This window comes from Microcebus murinus, chromosome 8 (genome assembly GCF_040939455.1).
Source record: "Microcebus murinus isolate Inina chromosome 8, M.murinus_Inina_mat1.0, whole genome shotgun sequence".
Lineage (NCBI taxonomy): Eukaryota > Metazoa > Chordata > Mammalia > Primates > Cheirogaleidae > Microcebus > Microcebus murinus.
The window spans coordinates 73,319,600-73,336,953 of record NC_134111.1 but is presented as its reverse complement, the minus strand read 5'-3'; the positions used below and the strand labels follow the sequence as shown (position 1 = coordinate 73,336,953).

The following is a 17,354-nucleotide window of genomic DNA, read 5'->3' as shown; positions in this document are numbered from 1 at the left end:
TACTATGTCTAAACCTTAACCTAAAGTTTTGCCCACTAGATATTTTTTTCACCTATCCCTTTTTAAAAAGAATTTCTCGTTTTAAAGAAGGAATAAATGAGAGATCCTAATAATGTCACTGGAAACAGTGAGCCATTGTGTGTGGATTTGTGCTATTCTTTGTTTTGTACCTAGTAATTATATTGTAATGTCACTGAAGAAAGACCAAATATATTTACTGAATGCAAATGTGCTCATCTAAAACAATCTCTGACTGTGTCAATTTGGTATGTTTTAATTATGGAGAAAATAATTTTCTGTATTGAAGATAATCCACCCACTCAAGTCCTGTGTTTGGCATTGGAATAATTACGGGTATATAAAGCAAATTATAGTAAATAAGGGAAAGTATATAAAAAATTCTGAATTTCCTAAGCATCTTTGGAGAGAGATAATGAAGTTACTCAGGTCAACAAAGGTGAAAAAAGAGTCCATCAGAAAAATAATTGTTTTAATGTATTAGCTAGATCTAATGGTCAGATTTTGATCTTTGATTACTCCTTAGGCTAAGCAAAGAATTTCTTTAATGATTCCTTTTCCTTCAGGAAAGAAAAAGATAAAACCCCTCTTAGTTTGCACAGTACTTATAGTTAGCTTTTAATAAATCTTCCTTAGTTTTTTCTTTTTTTCTTAACCAGTAAGAGAGAATCTGTACAAAGTATAAATCCAGAATCATGTAGAAAACTTGGAAGTAAAACAGATTACAATTTGCCCACTGTGAATATTCATTGTAATTAAGTTGTTCAGTTGGGAAGCAAACTGGATGACCTTATTACACAAGTTAAATAACTTCTGTGATGCTTATTTCCATCTTTGAAGTAGAATTAATATGTACTTCATAGGAGATAGTTCAAGGGCAGGTACATAGTTGATGGCTGGTGATAGTTATTCCATTTAATAATATTCCCTCTTTGCTGAGAGATTTGAGGTTATAATATTATAATATTTAAAAAGCTAAAGATGACCCCTTTGGGAAGTTTTAAATTTATTTCCCTGTTCATAAGTTTTAATATTAGGGTCTATGTATTTTAGATACAAAATATTTCAATCTTTTTTGCCTACTGAGTTAAGACCAAATGAGAAGTTTATTTTTAATGTATCAAATACTATGCAGTATATGTTAGCTGCAACTTCTCAGGAATTCCAAATCTTAGAGTTTTATTTTTGTTTTTCCAATATAAGGGATTTTAGAAACCATCTATTCAACCAATATTGCTTAAATGAGTGTATGGGCTCACATAGCTGTGGGTGATAGAAACTGAGGTTACAGTTGTGGTGACCAGATCATTAGTTCTCTATTCTTTCTCCCTTATGTGCTACACACCTCAAATACTTCTGAATAGATTATATACCTTTTCTTTGGCTAAAGTTTAGGGGCTTGACCTGAAGCACAGAGGAATTTTTTTCCTCTGCCAACAGAACTTCTCACTGCACTGCTTGCTATTAATACATAGATAAGATTCAAAGTAAAACTAATGATGGACAGACAGCATGGAATTTTTCCAGTGTAATTTCATAGAAGAAAGGTTTGAATCTATGCTGCCATTATGTAAAACAAGGCATGGTATACTGTATGTAAACATTTGCATATGCATAGAATTATCTCTGTATGGATGCACAAGAAACCAGTGATACTGGTTGCCTTTGAAAAGAGGCTAAACAACTAGGTGGGCAGATTGGACTCTGCAAGTTCTATAGTATTTGAATTTTTGTTCACCTTATCCTTCCAAAATATTTTTAAAAATAACTGTGTGTAAAAGTGTAATTATTAGCCTTTCATGAACATTAAAAGCATTTCTTGTGATAAATGAGTACATTGGAATTTTATTAATTTAGTAATTTCAAACTTCTCCACTTTCATGAAATATCAAAACAAGGGAAACAAAGTCAACAAGACTTAATTTGTATCTTTCATCCTTTTGAACAGCAGCTATGTGAACATTTGGAAAGAACCTAGTAATGAGGCTTTTCTATCACCTATAAACAGTTGCCAACAGACATCAAAGCTGAATCTAAGGAGTTGACAAAAAAAAAAAAAAAAGGCAGGAAGCTGGAAGGCAGGTCTGGATGGAATTAGAACTGTGCTGCTGTGACTCTTTTTCCCCAGTGTTAAAAAATAGATGTAGTCAGGAGGAACTAACATAGATTGGCAGTCATCCACACATTTCTAGTTACCTTAGTCTTGTTTCAAGCATACAAGCCATGAGTGTTTGGGTGTCTTAAATATACCTAAGTAGTATTCTCTTTAAGTTCATCAGTTGGGATACTAAAATGACCATCCTAAGTGACTTTGCCTGTCTTTACCATTAACTGGTGTAAGAGCTGCTGGGTCTCTCTGCCTTTGTAAAGAGCAAAGAGTTTAAGGATGAGGTCTACACTAGATCTTATCCTCTAGTGTATGTTCCTCTTAAAGGCCCTGTGTAATAAAACAGAATAGCTCTTTTATGAATACTACCTTTTGTTTCAAATTTTACTTCTTAATCTTTAGTGTGTTACATATTTCCATACTAACATGCTGGGTCTTTTTGTCTGTCCTATATCCTCATTGCCTAGACCCTACTTACCCTTGGTGGGTATTTAGATATTACATGAATGAAACAAAAAATAGATCACACCATATTATCACCAAGTCTCTTAAGGAGCTAAAGGAATACCTGAGATGATTAGCATTGAAAAGGAAGAATTTACTTGTTAAAGAGATTTTGTTCTCTAGGAAATCCAAAAAGAAGAAATATACATAATGCAAAGTTTTTATTGGCAATTTAAAAGGGAAGAGAGATGTATTTTTAAAGAAAAATTCTGAGTTGCTCACTTGAAAAATATGGAGGTTAATGAAAACAGATACACTAAATCCTCACTTAATATCAATAGGTTCCTGGAAACTGTGACTTAAAGCAAAAGGACAAGTTCTTGAATAACAATTTCATTCACTGTTTAGTTATAACATTGATAAGAAAAAAACTATACATTTTCATTATACATCATTTTGCTTAAGGTTGCAGTTTCTAAGAACCTATTAATGACGTCAAGTGAGGATGTACTTGTATACAAACCCAAATGGGCAAGATGGAGAGAAATAGCTTCTTTTCAAATAATGATCTCAAATTTTAACAATGTTAAAAATATAAAGCACATCCAAACAAAATTCTGTGGATTATTATTTTTAATACAATTATACTTTGATGCTGTGGTGGTAATAACTTTATTATTTGCAGGACTATGTTTCTCAGTTGATTCATGACAAAGGCACACTCCAAAAGGATACACAACATTTACAATAACAGTTTTAAACAAATGTGGAGAAAGGATCAATTTGAAGTATTAAACAGAAAACATCTGAATGTGGATCAACTTGAATATATTTTCATTCCATAAAATATTTTTACTTTTCAACATTGTCTCATTTTGCTCTGATGGCAGTTCTATGTGCCCAGTGAGTTATTCTTTTTTTTTGTTTGTTTGTTTTTTATTTTGTTGTTCACTGTTTAATTTTTTCCTTTCACATTGAGTAGGTCACCGCTCGTTCACTCCTACCTTTGCCATTTATTAAATCAGATTCACTGGTTGCTCCTGGGAAGAAGCCAGTTTGGAAATGCTACTGTTCAGATCGTAAAACAAAACATACCCTTTGTCGTGTGAGTCATGATTTTAGAAACTACAAACTCTCCTTCCTTCCAACCTCTTTCACACACTCATGACACATGCTCATTATCAGCCCATGAAAAGGCATTTTTGAATATATGTATTAATTATAAGCCTCTAATAGCCCATGGCTCAAACCAGAAATGACATTGACTACATAGGTAAATGGAAGTTACTATTACTGTTCTAATTACTTCATTGTCTTGATCTCAGAGTTGGTCTTCAGCTCCCTGTGCTTTCTTTGGGATTTTTAATCCACCACCACCCATAGATCAATAAATAATTACTATCTTTGGCTCTGACTCCTAGAATAATCTATTCAAAGCTTTAATGTCTTTTTCTTCTTCCTTCTTTTGAGTCTCAAGCCCCATCCTCACAGCTTCAAGCTGTCTTGCCAAATTCCCTAAATTCAAAGGGAGATAAAATCAATAGAAGTTAAGTAGTCCAGAGTGTTACAAAAGTGGGGGCGCTCTTAAATGGTTCACTCTTTGCCCCTTTGAGAACCACAGCTGGAGTGCAGCCCTGAAATGACTCACTTGGGAACCGGGAAGGTGTTAGTCTCAATCACTATGTCCGGGCAAGCCCTCGGAATAGAGTGTTCCTCGCTAGGAAAACAACTCCCAATTCCAAATGATCAGGAAAGAACTTTAGGGATGCAGAGGTTGGCTGTGGGAATAGAAGGAAACCATTCCAATTACCTATTAGGCCACCTCTTACCTTTTGAGTTATTCTTAATATCCATTCAGCATATAACAATTACAATTAAGCATTCACATGACTGGATAGCTAAAGAACTCTGATTTTTTTTAATGAATTCTTCTGCTAAAAGTCCTACTTCTCCATTTCAGTTAATCCTGTGAAAATAAATGCCTTTTCTTTCCCTCCTCCGTACAGCATTCAGTAATTCAGCTATTTTACATTAGATACATGTGAATTTAACCAAGGATTATTACAAATTGAAAAAAGCCATCCAATCATAGTGCTTGAAGGCAAGGTAATACGCAACATTTTAGAATCAGGCTGTCTTGGTTTCCCTGAGGGGAATTTTTGGTCTCAAAAGAACGCAGGTATTTAAAGAAAATGAAACAATATAAAACTACTTTGTCTTAAAAAAAAAAACACACACACTTAGAGATACTGCTTTGTGGTTTATAGAATTAAGTGTTAAAACACCAAAAAGGAGGGATGTTATTCTAAGTAAGAATCCTTTCTCATGAATCTCTGAATATTTGGAATGTATGTATAGAGTCATTAAAATATAATTCTCGGAAGAAACCAAGAAATTAACATTTTTATTCCATGTTGTTTTATAAATTTAGGTCTACTGGGTCATTAAGATATTAAGCTTCTGTGTCTTACTTTGTTTTTTTTCAGTCCTAAAGCATGTTGCTTCCCTGCTTATTCCATGACCTGCAAAAGCCAATTATCAATAAAGTGACCACTCACCTTTTATTGTAACCACACAACTATGTTTCAGTGTTGGTTGACATTCATTAGATCTTGGTTTCTCAAAAATGTATTCATGTAGGTCATGAAAAATGGGCAGAAGGAAACTTCACCCAAATTATGTAGCAGTGTTAAGCAAATTCAGTTTTTGAGCCAAAATTAAATCATTTGTGTCTTCAAACTTTCCCTTGTAACTTTTCTTATAGCAATATAATTTTGCATTTTGGCCAAAGAGAGCTATTTTCTTTTGGCAGACAAAATCATGCTTCTGGAGAAACATTGATTTAGATCTATGAATCTGTTTCCTTTTCAATAGAGCACTAACAAATAGAACATTATATATTTATTTTACCTAAGTTGATCTCTTTCAAAAGACTTGACATAATGAAAAATTTGAAATTTGCTCTATAGTACATTTTTATCCAATATACATAATTATGCTCAATTTAAATCAACTTTCCAAAACAATTGGTTTTTGGCCAAGATTTAAGAACCCCAAAATGTCTTATCCAAAATAATTAATTAAAAACTGTCAATTAAAAATTATGCCACAGTGCTTAAATATAATTTTTTTAAGAGATGGGGGTCTCACTATGTTGTCCAGGCTGTACTATGTTGTCCAGGAGTGTAGTGGCTATTCACAGGCACAATCATGGTGCACTACAGCCTTAGCTCAAGCAATCCTCTTGCTTCAGCTCCCAAGTAGCTGGGACTAAAAGTGCATGCTACTGCACGAGCTATAATGTTTTTGAAAATCAGCTTTCCACTATTGCACATTTTTGAACATTTGTAAACAAATATATTTTGACTCTCAAGAAAAAAATACTCAGTGGCAGGTTAAAGAATGATTCCTAAGTTTATGCAACACAAGAGGCAGGGTACAGTTATTCCAAAATGATGGCAAACATCGTGTTTTTGCTTTGTCTGAAGAAAAATGAAATGTTTCCATTCAAGTTTTGAGTGCCCAAACAGCTATTGTTATAACGGCATCAAAATTAGTTTAAAATATTACTCAGAAAACCAACTACTTCCAACAATAACAATTTTAGTTATCTTTTATAAGAACTGTATTATAACTTTTATTGTTAAAGATCTTCTCTCTCCTCATTGGATTATCACAAACCACCTTATTAGATTCCAAATTAATTCTAACTCAATCCAAATTAAAAACTGTTCACATTCACAAGCAAGAAATACCACTGCACATTACACTCATACTTCAGGAATGTGTGCCTCTCCCATACCCCAAAAACTGACAATGCATCTATGAATTACATCTCATTACTTGAATTTATAACATTCAAAGTGCTTATGTTCTTCCACTGAACAATTAAATACATTAATATTCTTGTAGTTTCAAAACACTTCATGAACCCTGAAGTGATTCTCTATGGAAGGAGCTTCCTTTGTAAAATGAATTTGGCTAGTCACTTGCATACCAAAATCCCCAAGTATCTGAACAAATTTCTTGTGCTCCTTTCCAATCCAAGATCTCATTGGATCACGTACTTGATACGGTGTTACATGAGTATGAACAATAATCCCTGTTTGGGCAAATTCTTTCAAGACTTCTGGATAAGTAACCCAAGTATTGCTTCCTCCAGAATGACCACCATCCAGCCAGTACATTGTTCTTATGCTTTTGATAAAATCATCTATGTTCTTGTCTTTCTTGGCTTCTTTCAATTCAAAAAGCAACTGATTCAAAACAACACAACCTTTACTGAATCCAATCAAAGTAAAAGACGCGCCATTTAGTGATGGTGGATAAAATCTCATGGCAGATTCATCAAGTTTTTCACAGGTCCTCTCTTTTTCTCCCTGGCAACCATTTGTAGTATGAGAAGAACTGGATCTACAATTAGATGCTGTGGAGTCCTTATTCCAAACATTCATATTTTTCTTTGATAAACTATTCTGACTTAAGTTAAAAGCATTAACTAATAACATATAAAGGTGTTTAAAAGCCCCAAAGTCAGTACTGTGTTCTGGAGCACCAAACATGTTGCTTTTCACAAAATTGTCATAGCAGCTGAATTTGTGCAAATGCATTCGAGAACACTTTATCACCCAAATATAACTATTGGGGAACCGGTGGGCTAAAGTGGTGGCAACATTTTCTAGACTCCAGTTTTCCCACTGATAATTCTCAGGATGACGAGTCATAATTTCATGGTAATTCTGAAAGGTAAGAAAGATGAAATAAGCATTAAATACATATTTACATAAAACTATTTCTACAAAATAGTTTCCCATTTTTATTATAGTTGAAGTTAGGATGTTACAATGACCTATGGTTAATGTATTAGAAATGAAAACTAAATGTCATTACTTTCCTGTTAGAAGATTTTGAACAAATCACTTCTTCAGTGTAAGCCTCAAATACATCAAGAGACAGAAAAATAAAATATTCTTACATAGAACAGTAAGGATTTAAAAAGATAAAGCAATTTAGAAGGATTATTAGTAGTATGTTTAATAAATTTTATTTAGTATATACATGATCAATTTTCCTAACTCATCAACTAAAAATATAAATTTGGGTCATTAGACTTTTTGAGTACCAGAATTTTAAAATATTTCCCCAAGCTGCCATCCTGCAACCGTCCCTCTTTGGATTCCTCTAGCAACTTGAGCAGTATGTATGATTTCAATTTTGGTATTACAAAAAGCTGCAATGAACATTACAGAAAAGTCTTAGTACATATCTGTGATTATATCCTTAAATGTAAATTCTTAGACATGGAAAAAACATTAATAGGTCAAAGAATATTCATAACTTAAGGTTGGTCTTACAAACTACAAAACTGCCTTCCAGAGAGGTATGTGTAATTTTTCATTTTTCTTTGTTAAATTTCATAGGCACAGGATAACTCATTCAAATTTTAATTTATTGAAAACTAGGATGAAGTTGAAATTTTGTTAATATACTTACTAGCCAACTGTATTTCTACTCTTGCCTATTCATATCCTTTGACCTTTTGTATTTGGATCTTATTTATAAGCAGGCTATATATTAACAGTAACCTTGTTCATTCAGTTACTAGGACATACGTATAAATTTTGTTTTCCTCTTAATATTTATTCATAGTAGCTTTGTTTAAAAAGGGGGGGCAATTCATTCAAATTTATTCTATAAAATTTATGGGATACCAACTGATTGGGCAGGGAATAAAACAGACTAAATCACTGCGCACAGTAGAGTGCCTTCATTTTTAGGGTTCTAGTGGCACGGTGGCTCACTTGAGGCCGGTAGTTTAAGACTATCTTGTGCAACAAAGCAAGACCCTGGCTCTACAACCAACCAACCAATCAATAAAAATGGCCGGACACATTGATATGCACCTATTGTCCCAGCTATTCAGGAGGATTTCATGATCCCAGGAGTTCGAGGCTACAGTGAGCTATGATCATGCCACTCCAGCCGGGGTGACAGAGCCAGATACTGTCTCAAAAAAAAAAAAAAAGGAGGGTCTAGTACAAAGACACAATAAACAATTCCACAAGTAAATATGGTAGCAATATTTAACTGAAATATAATTGAACCACACATAAAATTTTGTAGTAGCCACATTTAAAAAAGTAAAAAGTTAACAGGTAAAATTATTTTTAACATCTTTTATTGAGCCACATATGTCCAAAATATTATTTCAACATGTAACCAATATTAAAAAGTACTAGGAGAATTACATTCTTTTTTTCTTACTAATTCTTTGAAATCCAGTGTGCATTTTACACTTACAGCACATCTCAATTTCAATGCTAAATTTTCATTGGAAATACTTGATCTGAATTTAGATTTCATAAAATTTACAGTTGTAAATGTAAATTTACATACATAAGTTGTTCCAAATATACTTAAAAATTTTCCAGGAACTGAACTGAGTTATCAGTTTTTAAATTTAAATTTAAATTAACTGAAATTAAATACAATTAAAAATTTAGTTCTTTGATTAGACTAACAACATTTTAAGTGGTCAATAGCTACAAGTGGTTAGTGGCTACCATATTGGACAGCTCAAAACATATTAGATGGTGATAAGCATGATGAAATACAACAAATAAAACAGGGGAAAAGAAGTATAAGGTTTTGGAGAGAGTAGAAAATTATTATTTAACACAGAATGGCCAAGAAAGGGTTCTTGGCCAGGTGCGGTGGCTCATGCCTGTAATCCTAGCATTCTGGTAGGCCGACGCAGGCGGATTGCTCCAGGTCAGGAGTTCGAAACCAGCCTGAGCAAGAGCGAGACCCCGTCTCTACTATAAATAGAAAGAAATTAATTGGACAACTAATATATATAGAAAAAATTAGCCGGGCATGGTGGCGCATGCCTGTAGTCCCAGCTACTTGGGAAGCTGAGGCAGGAGGATTGCTTGAGCCCAGGAGTTTGAGGTTGCTGTGAGCTAGCCTGATGCCATGGCACTCACTCTAGCCTGGGCAATAAAGCGAGACTCTGTCTCAAAAAGAAAGAAAGAAAAGGCTTCTCTAAGAAACTGATAGGTAATATAAGGACCTTAAGGAACTAAGGGAGTGAGCAATGTGGACATTTCAGGCAGACGGAACTGGGAGCCCACTGGACATAACCAAGATACAACAATGAGACCAATGTGGCTCTAGTGAAGTGAATGGAGCAAAAATGATTACAAAGGAGAGAGAGAGATTGTTGGGGAAGAGGAGAGGTGCTGATAGAATCTGTTTTGAAAGGATTACTCTGGCTCCTATGTGTGAAGGGGAAACAGCTGAAACAGGAAGACCAGTAGGAGGCTGCTGAAATGTAATCACGATGAGAGAAGATGGCTGGAACCAGAGTAGTAGCAGAGGTGGAGGTGCTAAGAAGTGGTCAGATTCTAACATATTTTGGAGGTAGAGACAACAGAATTTGCTAAAGGACTGGATATACAATGTGAGAGAGAAATAGTGTTGTGGGTTTTCCTTATTTCCAACAGTAACAATCTATATCAGTTTTAAATGCACCTCTCTTTTGACCTAGTAATTCTATTTCTAGGAATTTTATCTCATTGATATAACTGCATATATGCACAAATAAATATGTATAAGAATATTTATTTCTGCTTCAAAAGAAATGAGGCAGCTCTATGAGTACTCATATGGGTTGTAAATAAGGGCTAAAAAATCCAATATGCTATGCTACATTTGTGTTAGAAAAAATTTTTTGCATAAATATGGAATGTCTCTGGAAGGATATAAATATTGGTAACAGGCCAGGTGTGGTGGCTCACACCTGTAATACCAGCACTTTGGGAGGCCAAGGCAGGATGATCACTTGAGGCCAGGAGTGTGAGACCAGCCCAGGCACCATAGCAAGACCATGTCTCTACAAGAAAATTTTAAAAATTAGCCAGGTATCATGGCACATGCCTATAGTCCCAGCTACTCAGGAGGCTGAGGCAGGAGAATTGTCTGAGCCCAGGAGTTTCAGGCTACAGTGAGCTATGATCATGCCAGCCTGGGCGACAGAGCAAGACTTTGTCTCTAAAAAAATATAAAAATGAATAAATATTACTAACAGAAGCCTTGGGTAAGAGAAATGGGCAATTGGTGGGAATGAGATGAAAGACTTACTTTTCAATGTAGAACCTTAAATAACCTGAATTTTTAACAATATGTACTTTTTTCTATTTAAAAAATTAAAGCTAATAAAAAATACTACCAAAAATGCATTCTATATACAAAGGCACAAGAAAGATAGAAAAATTATCTATCAAAAGCCACCATTAAATCATGACCTAATAACCTCAAAAGAAAAAAAAAAAGAAATAATCATTATTAAAACTTGGTATCTAGCAGTCCAGTTTTCTTAAGTAGACATACACATATACAAGTATGCATACAAGAGAGCATTTTTCCCCCAATAAGCAATAACAAGCTTATACAGAGTTTTGATTAAAAATATATTACACACATGATTCGTTATCAATACAGATTTGCATCATAATTTTTAGACATCAGTAAGGTTAATACCAATCTACACTTCCACTGGACATATACAAGAGTGCTTATTTTCCTACATTTCTTACCTACCGTTAATACTAATGGGTATTAGCATTGTTTTTCAAAAATCTTTGCTATGGAGATAAAATGATGTTTTACTTGTGATTTAATTTGCATGTTTTGATTCCTAATCAGGTTAAACATTTTTCTGTTTACTAACAATTTTCATCTTTTTCTTTTGTTAATTATCTGTAAATGTCCTTTGATAATTTTCCCACTATGCTGCTCAACTCCTTATCATTTTTATTTCATTAAGATTAGGAGTTTGCCATATATGTTAAAAATATTAACTTCCAGAAGGCTACCATTTGACATTTTTTGGATTCTGCTATTGCCATTTGTACATCTAGATTTATGATATATACAATTATTATAAAATCATAGGAGCTTAGCTCAGGAAGGACTCACTTAAATTCTTTTTATAACTGACAGTTATGTACTTCCTATGACTGAAAATAAAAAAAAGAGACAGAAATAAATTTTACTAAATAATATAAAAAAATAATAAAATAAATTCTTTTTATAGTTAAGGACCTAAGGTCCTGGAAACTATAGTTATTTATATTATATAGTGATTTAGCTAATAAGCCAAAATGAACCCCGAATTTGTGATTCTCAGTTTAGTCTCTACCATGTAGAAGGTGCTCTAAATCCAGAAATTTGGTATTTCCTTGATGAGCCCCAGGTTACATGATGAGGGGGGGGAATGCTAATACTAAGGAACTATGTGTACTAAAATGTAAAAATTGGATCATTACTATGTATCAAAACCCTGATCTAAGAACAATAGAAATGTATTTTCATATGCTAAAAAGAGGCACCAGACATTCCCACAGGACTTGCAAAGAGGCAGCTAACACTGGTTCTACAACACAGGCTATTAACCATGGCCAACAGAAAAAAAGACTACAAATCTACAGTTAAAGACTAAGGGACAAGAGGGCTTTCTTTGGAGAGTTTTCATCTTAGTTGGGAATGCAGTGCACTTACCACCCCTGCAGGAGGTAAGGGGTAAAGGTAATGCTTCTCATCCCCAGTGAGGCAGGTAGCAAGAGAATCTCCTGGAGAGATTATTTCTATTGTATGCTTACTACTCCAGTTAGATGCTTAGTGACCTGTAAAAATGTATAGGCCCACCCCACACTATTGAAATAACATACAAAGCAATTTTAGGGAAACTTGACACATGACTGCAAGAATCTGGAGACATTCATGATATATTTAAGCCAGGTGATCCACCCTTAGAGCAGAGAAAGGAGAGCTATGTTGGATTCAAACTATACTTCTGCTATGGTTTGAATGTGTCCCTCAAAGTTCACCGGCTGGAATGGTAATCCCCATGCAATAATGTTGAGAGGTAGGGGGCCTTTAAGAGGTGATTATTAGGTCATGAGAGTTCTTCCCCCATAAATGGATTAATGCTGTTATCTTGGGAGTGGGTTCCTAACAAAAGGATGAGTTTGCCCCCTTCTTCTCTCTCCCTTTCACCTTCTGCCATGGGATGACACAGCAAGAAGGCCCTAATGTGGGCTCCTTGATGTAAATGTCCCAGCCTCTAGAAGAATCATGAGCTAACTCAATCTCTGTTCATTATAAATTACCCAATCTCAGGCATTCTGTTATAGCACAAAATGGACTAATAAATTTCTATCAAAAATGATGCATGGGGACATCTTTATTGAGCATAAAGTACACATCTCAAGTAAGCAAGCTAAAATGATCAGAAAAAGATCCAGCCTAAGAGGGCTGCCTGATGAGAGCATAGGAAGCCCCAAGGTCCATGATCAGGACATACCACTTAGGGCATGGTCATCTATGTATCCTACCCTTTAGGAAAGTTAAATTTTTAAAAGTTAAAATTAAAAACGACCCAAATGTGTATGAACAGTTGAATGAATAAACAAATTATATATCCATACACAGAATACTACCCAGTAAATAAAAGGCACAAACTACTGACACAGACAACAATAAAGATAAATTTCAGAAGCATTATGTTAATTGAAATTAGTCAGATATAAAAGCCTACATAATACGGGATTTCAAATTAATGAAATTCTAGAAAACATAAAACTATAATGAAAGAAAACACATCGGTGGTTACCTGAGGCTGGGAAAAGAGAACTGACCACAAAGGGAGACAGGGGGTACTTTTTAGGATGACATAGGTGCTCCTATAACATGATTATAGTGGTGGTTACATAATTCCAACACTTGTCAAAATTCATCAAATTGTACTATAACACTGAAAGGAGATAAATATAATTCTATATCCTGAAGCTTTAAAAAGATAACTCAAAATTGGAAAGCACCTACTTGTAAGAAAATCCTGATCTCCCTTCAAAATCATTACTAATGGACAAGAAAAACATAAAGAGATATCTAAAGAAATATAAAATACTATAGCCTCAGCTTTCCTGTAATCCAAATGATTAAAGACAAGTACAGAATAAAAAGGAACATATATATAGTAAAAGACAACTGCAAAAGGAAGATCAAGAAGGTAATGGTGGGGGCTGGGCCCGATGGCTCATGCCAGTAATCCCACCACTCTGGGAAGTAGAGGAGGGAGTGTCACTTGAGCTCAGGAGTCCAGCCTGAGCAAGAGAAAGACCCTATCTCTACTAAAAATAGCTGGGTGTCGTAATGCATGACTATAGTCCCAGCTACTTGGGAGACTGAGGCAAGAGGATCACTTGAGCTCAGGAGTTTGAGGTTGTAGTGAGCTATGATGACTCTGCCACTGGGTTGAGTTGCCACTGCAGTCAGGGCGACAGAGTGAGAGACTCAAAAATATAAAAATAAATAAATAAATAAAAGAAGGTAACAGTAATTTAGGAGAATTTAAAATTATATGGACAACCAGATCCAATTAACATCAAACAATGAATCAATATCAAGATGAGGCAGATAGGTATCTAAAGGTATCTATCTCTAAAGTTATCTTACAAAATTCTGTTTAGCTCTATTCTGTTCAATATTTATTCAAATTAAAAATAAACCTATAAAAGGAATGCTTATTTAATCTATATATGATACAAACCTGAATAAGCACTCTAAAGGAGCAATACACTAAAAAGATGGGCTGTATCTAACCGAGAAAATTTCATTAAGGATAAATATTAGGCTCAAAAGAATCAAGTGCAAAAATACAGATGAGGAAATCAGCCTAACAGCAGTTTACATAATAGCCAATGCATATCAAGCATTTCAGGCATTGTTCAAAGCAACTTACATACATTCCTTCATGCAACAAGTTTATCTACTGAAGACCTATTAACATGCCAGTCACCAAGCATCATAGATATATCAGTGAACAAACAGACATGAGCTTACATTTTAGTGGTAGAAGGTACACAAAACCCCAAATGAAAAATAACTAATACAGTAAATGTAACAGAAATAAAGGAAAAAAAGTTGACAAGGAGCCTGTGTTTACTATGATTATTAAATAAAATGGTCAGAAAAGGCCTCAGTGAGAACCTAACTATTAAGCAGACCTGGAAGAGGTGAGGTAATGAACCCATACATATGTACAGGAAGGCTGTTCCAGGCAGTATATGCAAAGCTTTTGAGGTGAAGTGTGCCTTAAGAAATACCAAGGTCAATGAGGCTGGAGCAGAGTAAAAGAGAAAAAGTGGACAAAGTCAGATACGTAACAGGGTGGGGAAAGGTAAAGATAAGTGAAAAGCCTTGTAGGACATTGAGAAGACTCTAGCTCTTACTCTGAGTGACAAGTGAAGTCACTGAAGAGTTTTGCGCCCAATTTGACTTACACTTTTAAATAATTATTATCACTTTAGATACACTGAGAAGGTGAAGCCACTGGATTTGATGATAATTAGATATGAGGTATGAACAAGAAGTCTAATGGATGACCTCAAGACTTGTAGCTTAAACAACTGAAAACATAGTTTCCATCAACTGAGATGAGGAAGTCTGCACAGGGATAAAGATCCAGATATTTTAGGTTTAAGATATCTTCTAAATATCCAAAAGGAAATAATCATGCATGCAATTGGCAAGTTTAATGTTCAGGGAATATGTCTAGGCTAGATAAGCAATAGCTAAGAGTTGTCAAGGTTTATGTAGTATGTAAAGTCATGAGACTGAAGGAGATCATTACTAAGGGACTGATGGTAGACAGAGGAAAAGTCCAAGAATAGAGGTACGATTCTCCAATAATTTAAAAAATTCCCAGAAAGATGAGAAGAGACCAGAACTCATTGAGTATTCACATATGCAATCTCCATTGACACCCTATAAACCATTATTCCCATTTTATAGTTGAGGGAGCTGCAATACAGAAAGATTTACCAATTGTCCAGAGATTTTAAAACTAAGAAGTTCAGAATCAGAGTTCAAATCCAGGTAATCTGGCCTCAAAAGTCTTTTGATGCATTTGCTTCTTTTTTAGAGCATTTCATACTCTACATAAATCAACAGTATATCACTGTCCAAAAGGTTAACAGAGAAATGGATGATGTAGAAACAAAAGGAGGTATTAATAATATTCAAACGTATATAGGACTTTTTGGACCTCATCTAAAGACTTGTACTGACACACTTTAAAAATACTTGATAGGTGCTCAATAAATGTTAATTGTCCTTACTATCACCATCATAATTATAGGAATGCATGTAATTGTCCACAGATCTTTAGAGGTCATTTTCAGAAATGCCACATGCTGTTTTCCCAATCTGAGCACAAGGGCACCAACAGAGTAAATTTTTTCCTCTTAAATACTAAGTTTTTTTCATAGTTTTTATTAGCAATCAACTAAACAATTTTTTTCCTCTTACCAAGTTGCGATTTCACAATCAATTTTACCATTATTTGACAGAGCACAAAGTTTCTATCATTTTAGAGCATCAATTTCAAAAACAATAAACTAATATTGTTGGTATAAAAAAACACATCTAGATACGTTCTAGCTTTTTCTGTCTACATTAGTGCTATCTAAAAGAACTTTCTATGATGATGGATGTGTTCTCTATGATAACGCCCTATCTCTGCGCTAATACTGTACACACAAGCCGTTTGTAGCTACTGAGCACTTGAAATGCAGCTAATATGACTGAGGAACTGGATTTTTAATTTTATTTAATTTTAATTAATTTAGATATCTACATATAGCTAATGGCTACCCTATTAGACAGTGCAGTTTAAGGTTAAGACCCAGCTTCCTGAACAACATAACTGGGTATTTGCCCACAGCTATAAAATTAATAATAGAGATCACACAAAAGCAAAAGCACAAAATTTAGGTGAGCATCAAAATACCGACGTGCTTAGCAATTACTGTCCCTTTTCTTCCACCTCCTCTTTATTAAGAGTTCCTGAGTCATACCTTTGTAATTTTTTGTTTGCTTGTTTTTTAATTACCACCAGCGTTTTCTAAACACTACGTGCTAAACTAATCTAATCCCTGCCCACACACACACACACACACACACACACACACACACACACACACACACACACACACGCATAATGTGTCTCATTCCCTACGTCTCGAGATCCCAGCTCTCCTAGGACACCTTGCCCCTGAGGCTTCAGGAGGGAAGGGGTTATGGGTGTGGAAGGGATCGTTTTGGATTTCGAGGACTAACGAAGAGCCACCCCCATGAGTGCACATGGGGGTGTGTTCAGGTGAGGCAAGGATCCCAGCAGCAGCCACGAGGAAAGAATCTGGTGACCGCGCATATACACAAGAGGAGGGAACAGATGCCCAGGCAGGCCTGAGTTACCTGCACATCCCCAGGGAAATAGAGGACGTGATGCTGGGACGGCAGCTGCGGCTCCTCCTTCGCCTGGTCCTCAGGGAGGTCCCGCCGCTCCAGTCCCTCCCCCGTCGCTGCCAACAGGAGCAACTCGTTGCTGCGCTGCGGATCGGCTCCAGGCACGGAGGACAGCTGCAGGCACTGCTGACGGCGCCCCTCGGCCGCAGGGGAGCATCGCGCTCCGCCGCTGCCGCCCGGGTTCATGGCTCTGGCCTGAGAGCAGAAAGAGGGGTCTCCGATTCCGAGCTGCGGCAGCAGGAGCAGCAGCGGCGGCGACCGCAGGAGCCTGAACCCCCACATGGGTCGCCGCCGCGAGAGCGGTTCCGGGGTTGGAGGGAGCCCTGACAGAGGGACTTCGGTAGGCCGCCCAACGGTCGGCGGGAGCTGCCCGGGAGGGAGCCGGCGCGGGGGCGACGACGTCAGAGGCTGA

General features: G+C 35.8%; 1 protein-coding gene across 1 annotated transcript; it reads right to left on the bottom strand.

The window, feature by feature from the left end:
- Positions 1-3,225: 3,225 nt before the first annotated feature.
- On the bottom strand, positions 3,226-17,348 carry C8H2orf69 (chromosome 8 C2orf69 homolog). Its single transcript, XM_012739088.2, has 2 exons — positions 16,892-17,348; positions 3,226-7,308 (listed from the first exon to the last, which is right to left on the bottom strand). Exons 1-2 carry the CDS (start codon positions 17,222-17,224, stop codon positions 6,484-6,486), a joined length of 1,158 nt encoding a protein of 385 aa, XP_012594542.1. The 5' UTR covers positions 17,225-17,348; the 3' UTR covers positions 3,226-6,483.
- Positions 17,349-17,354: the final 6 nt, after the last annotated feature.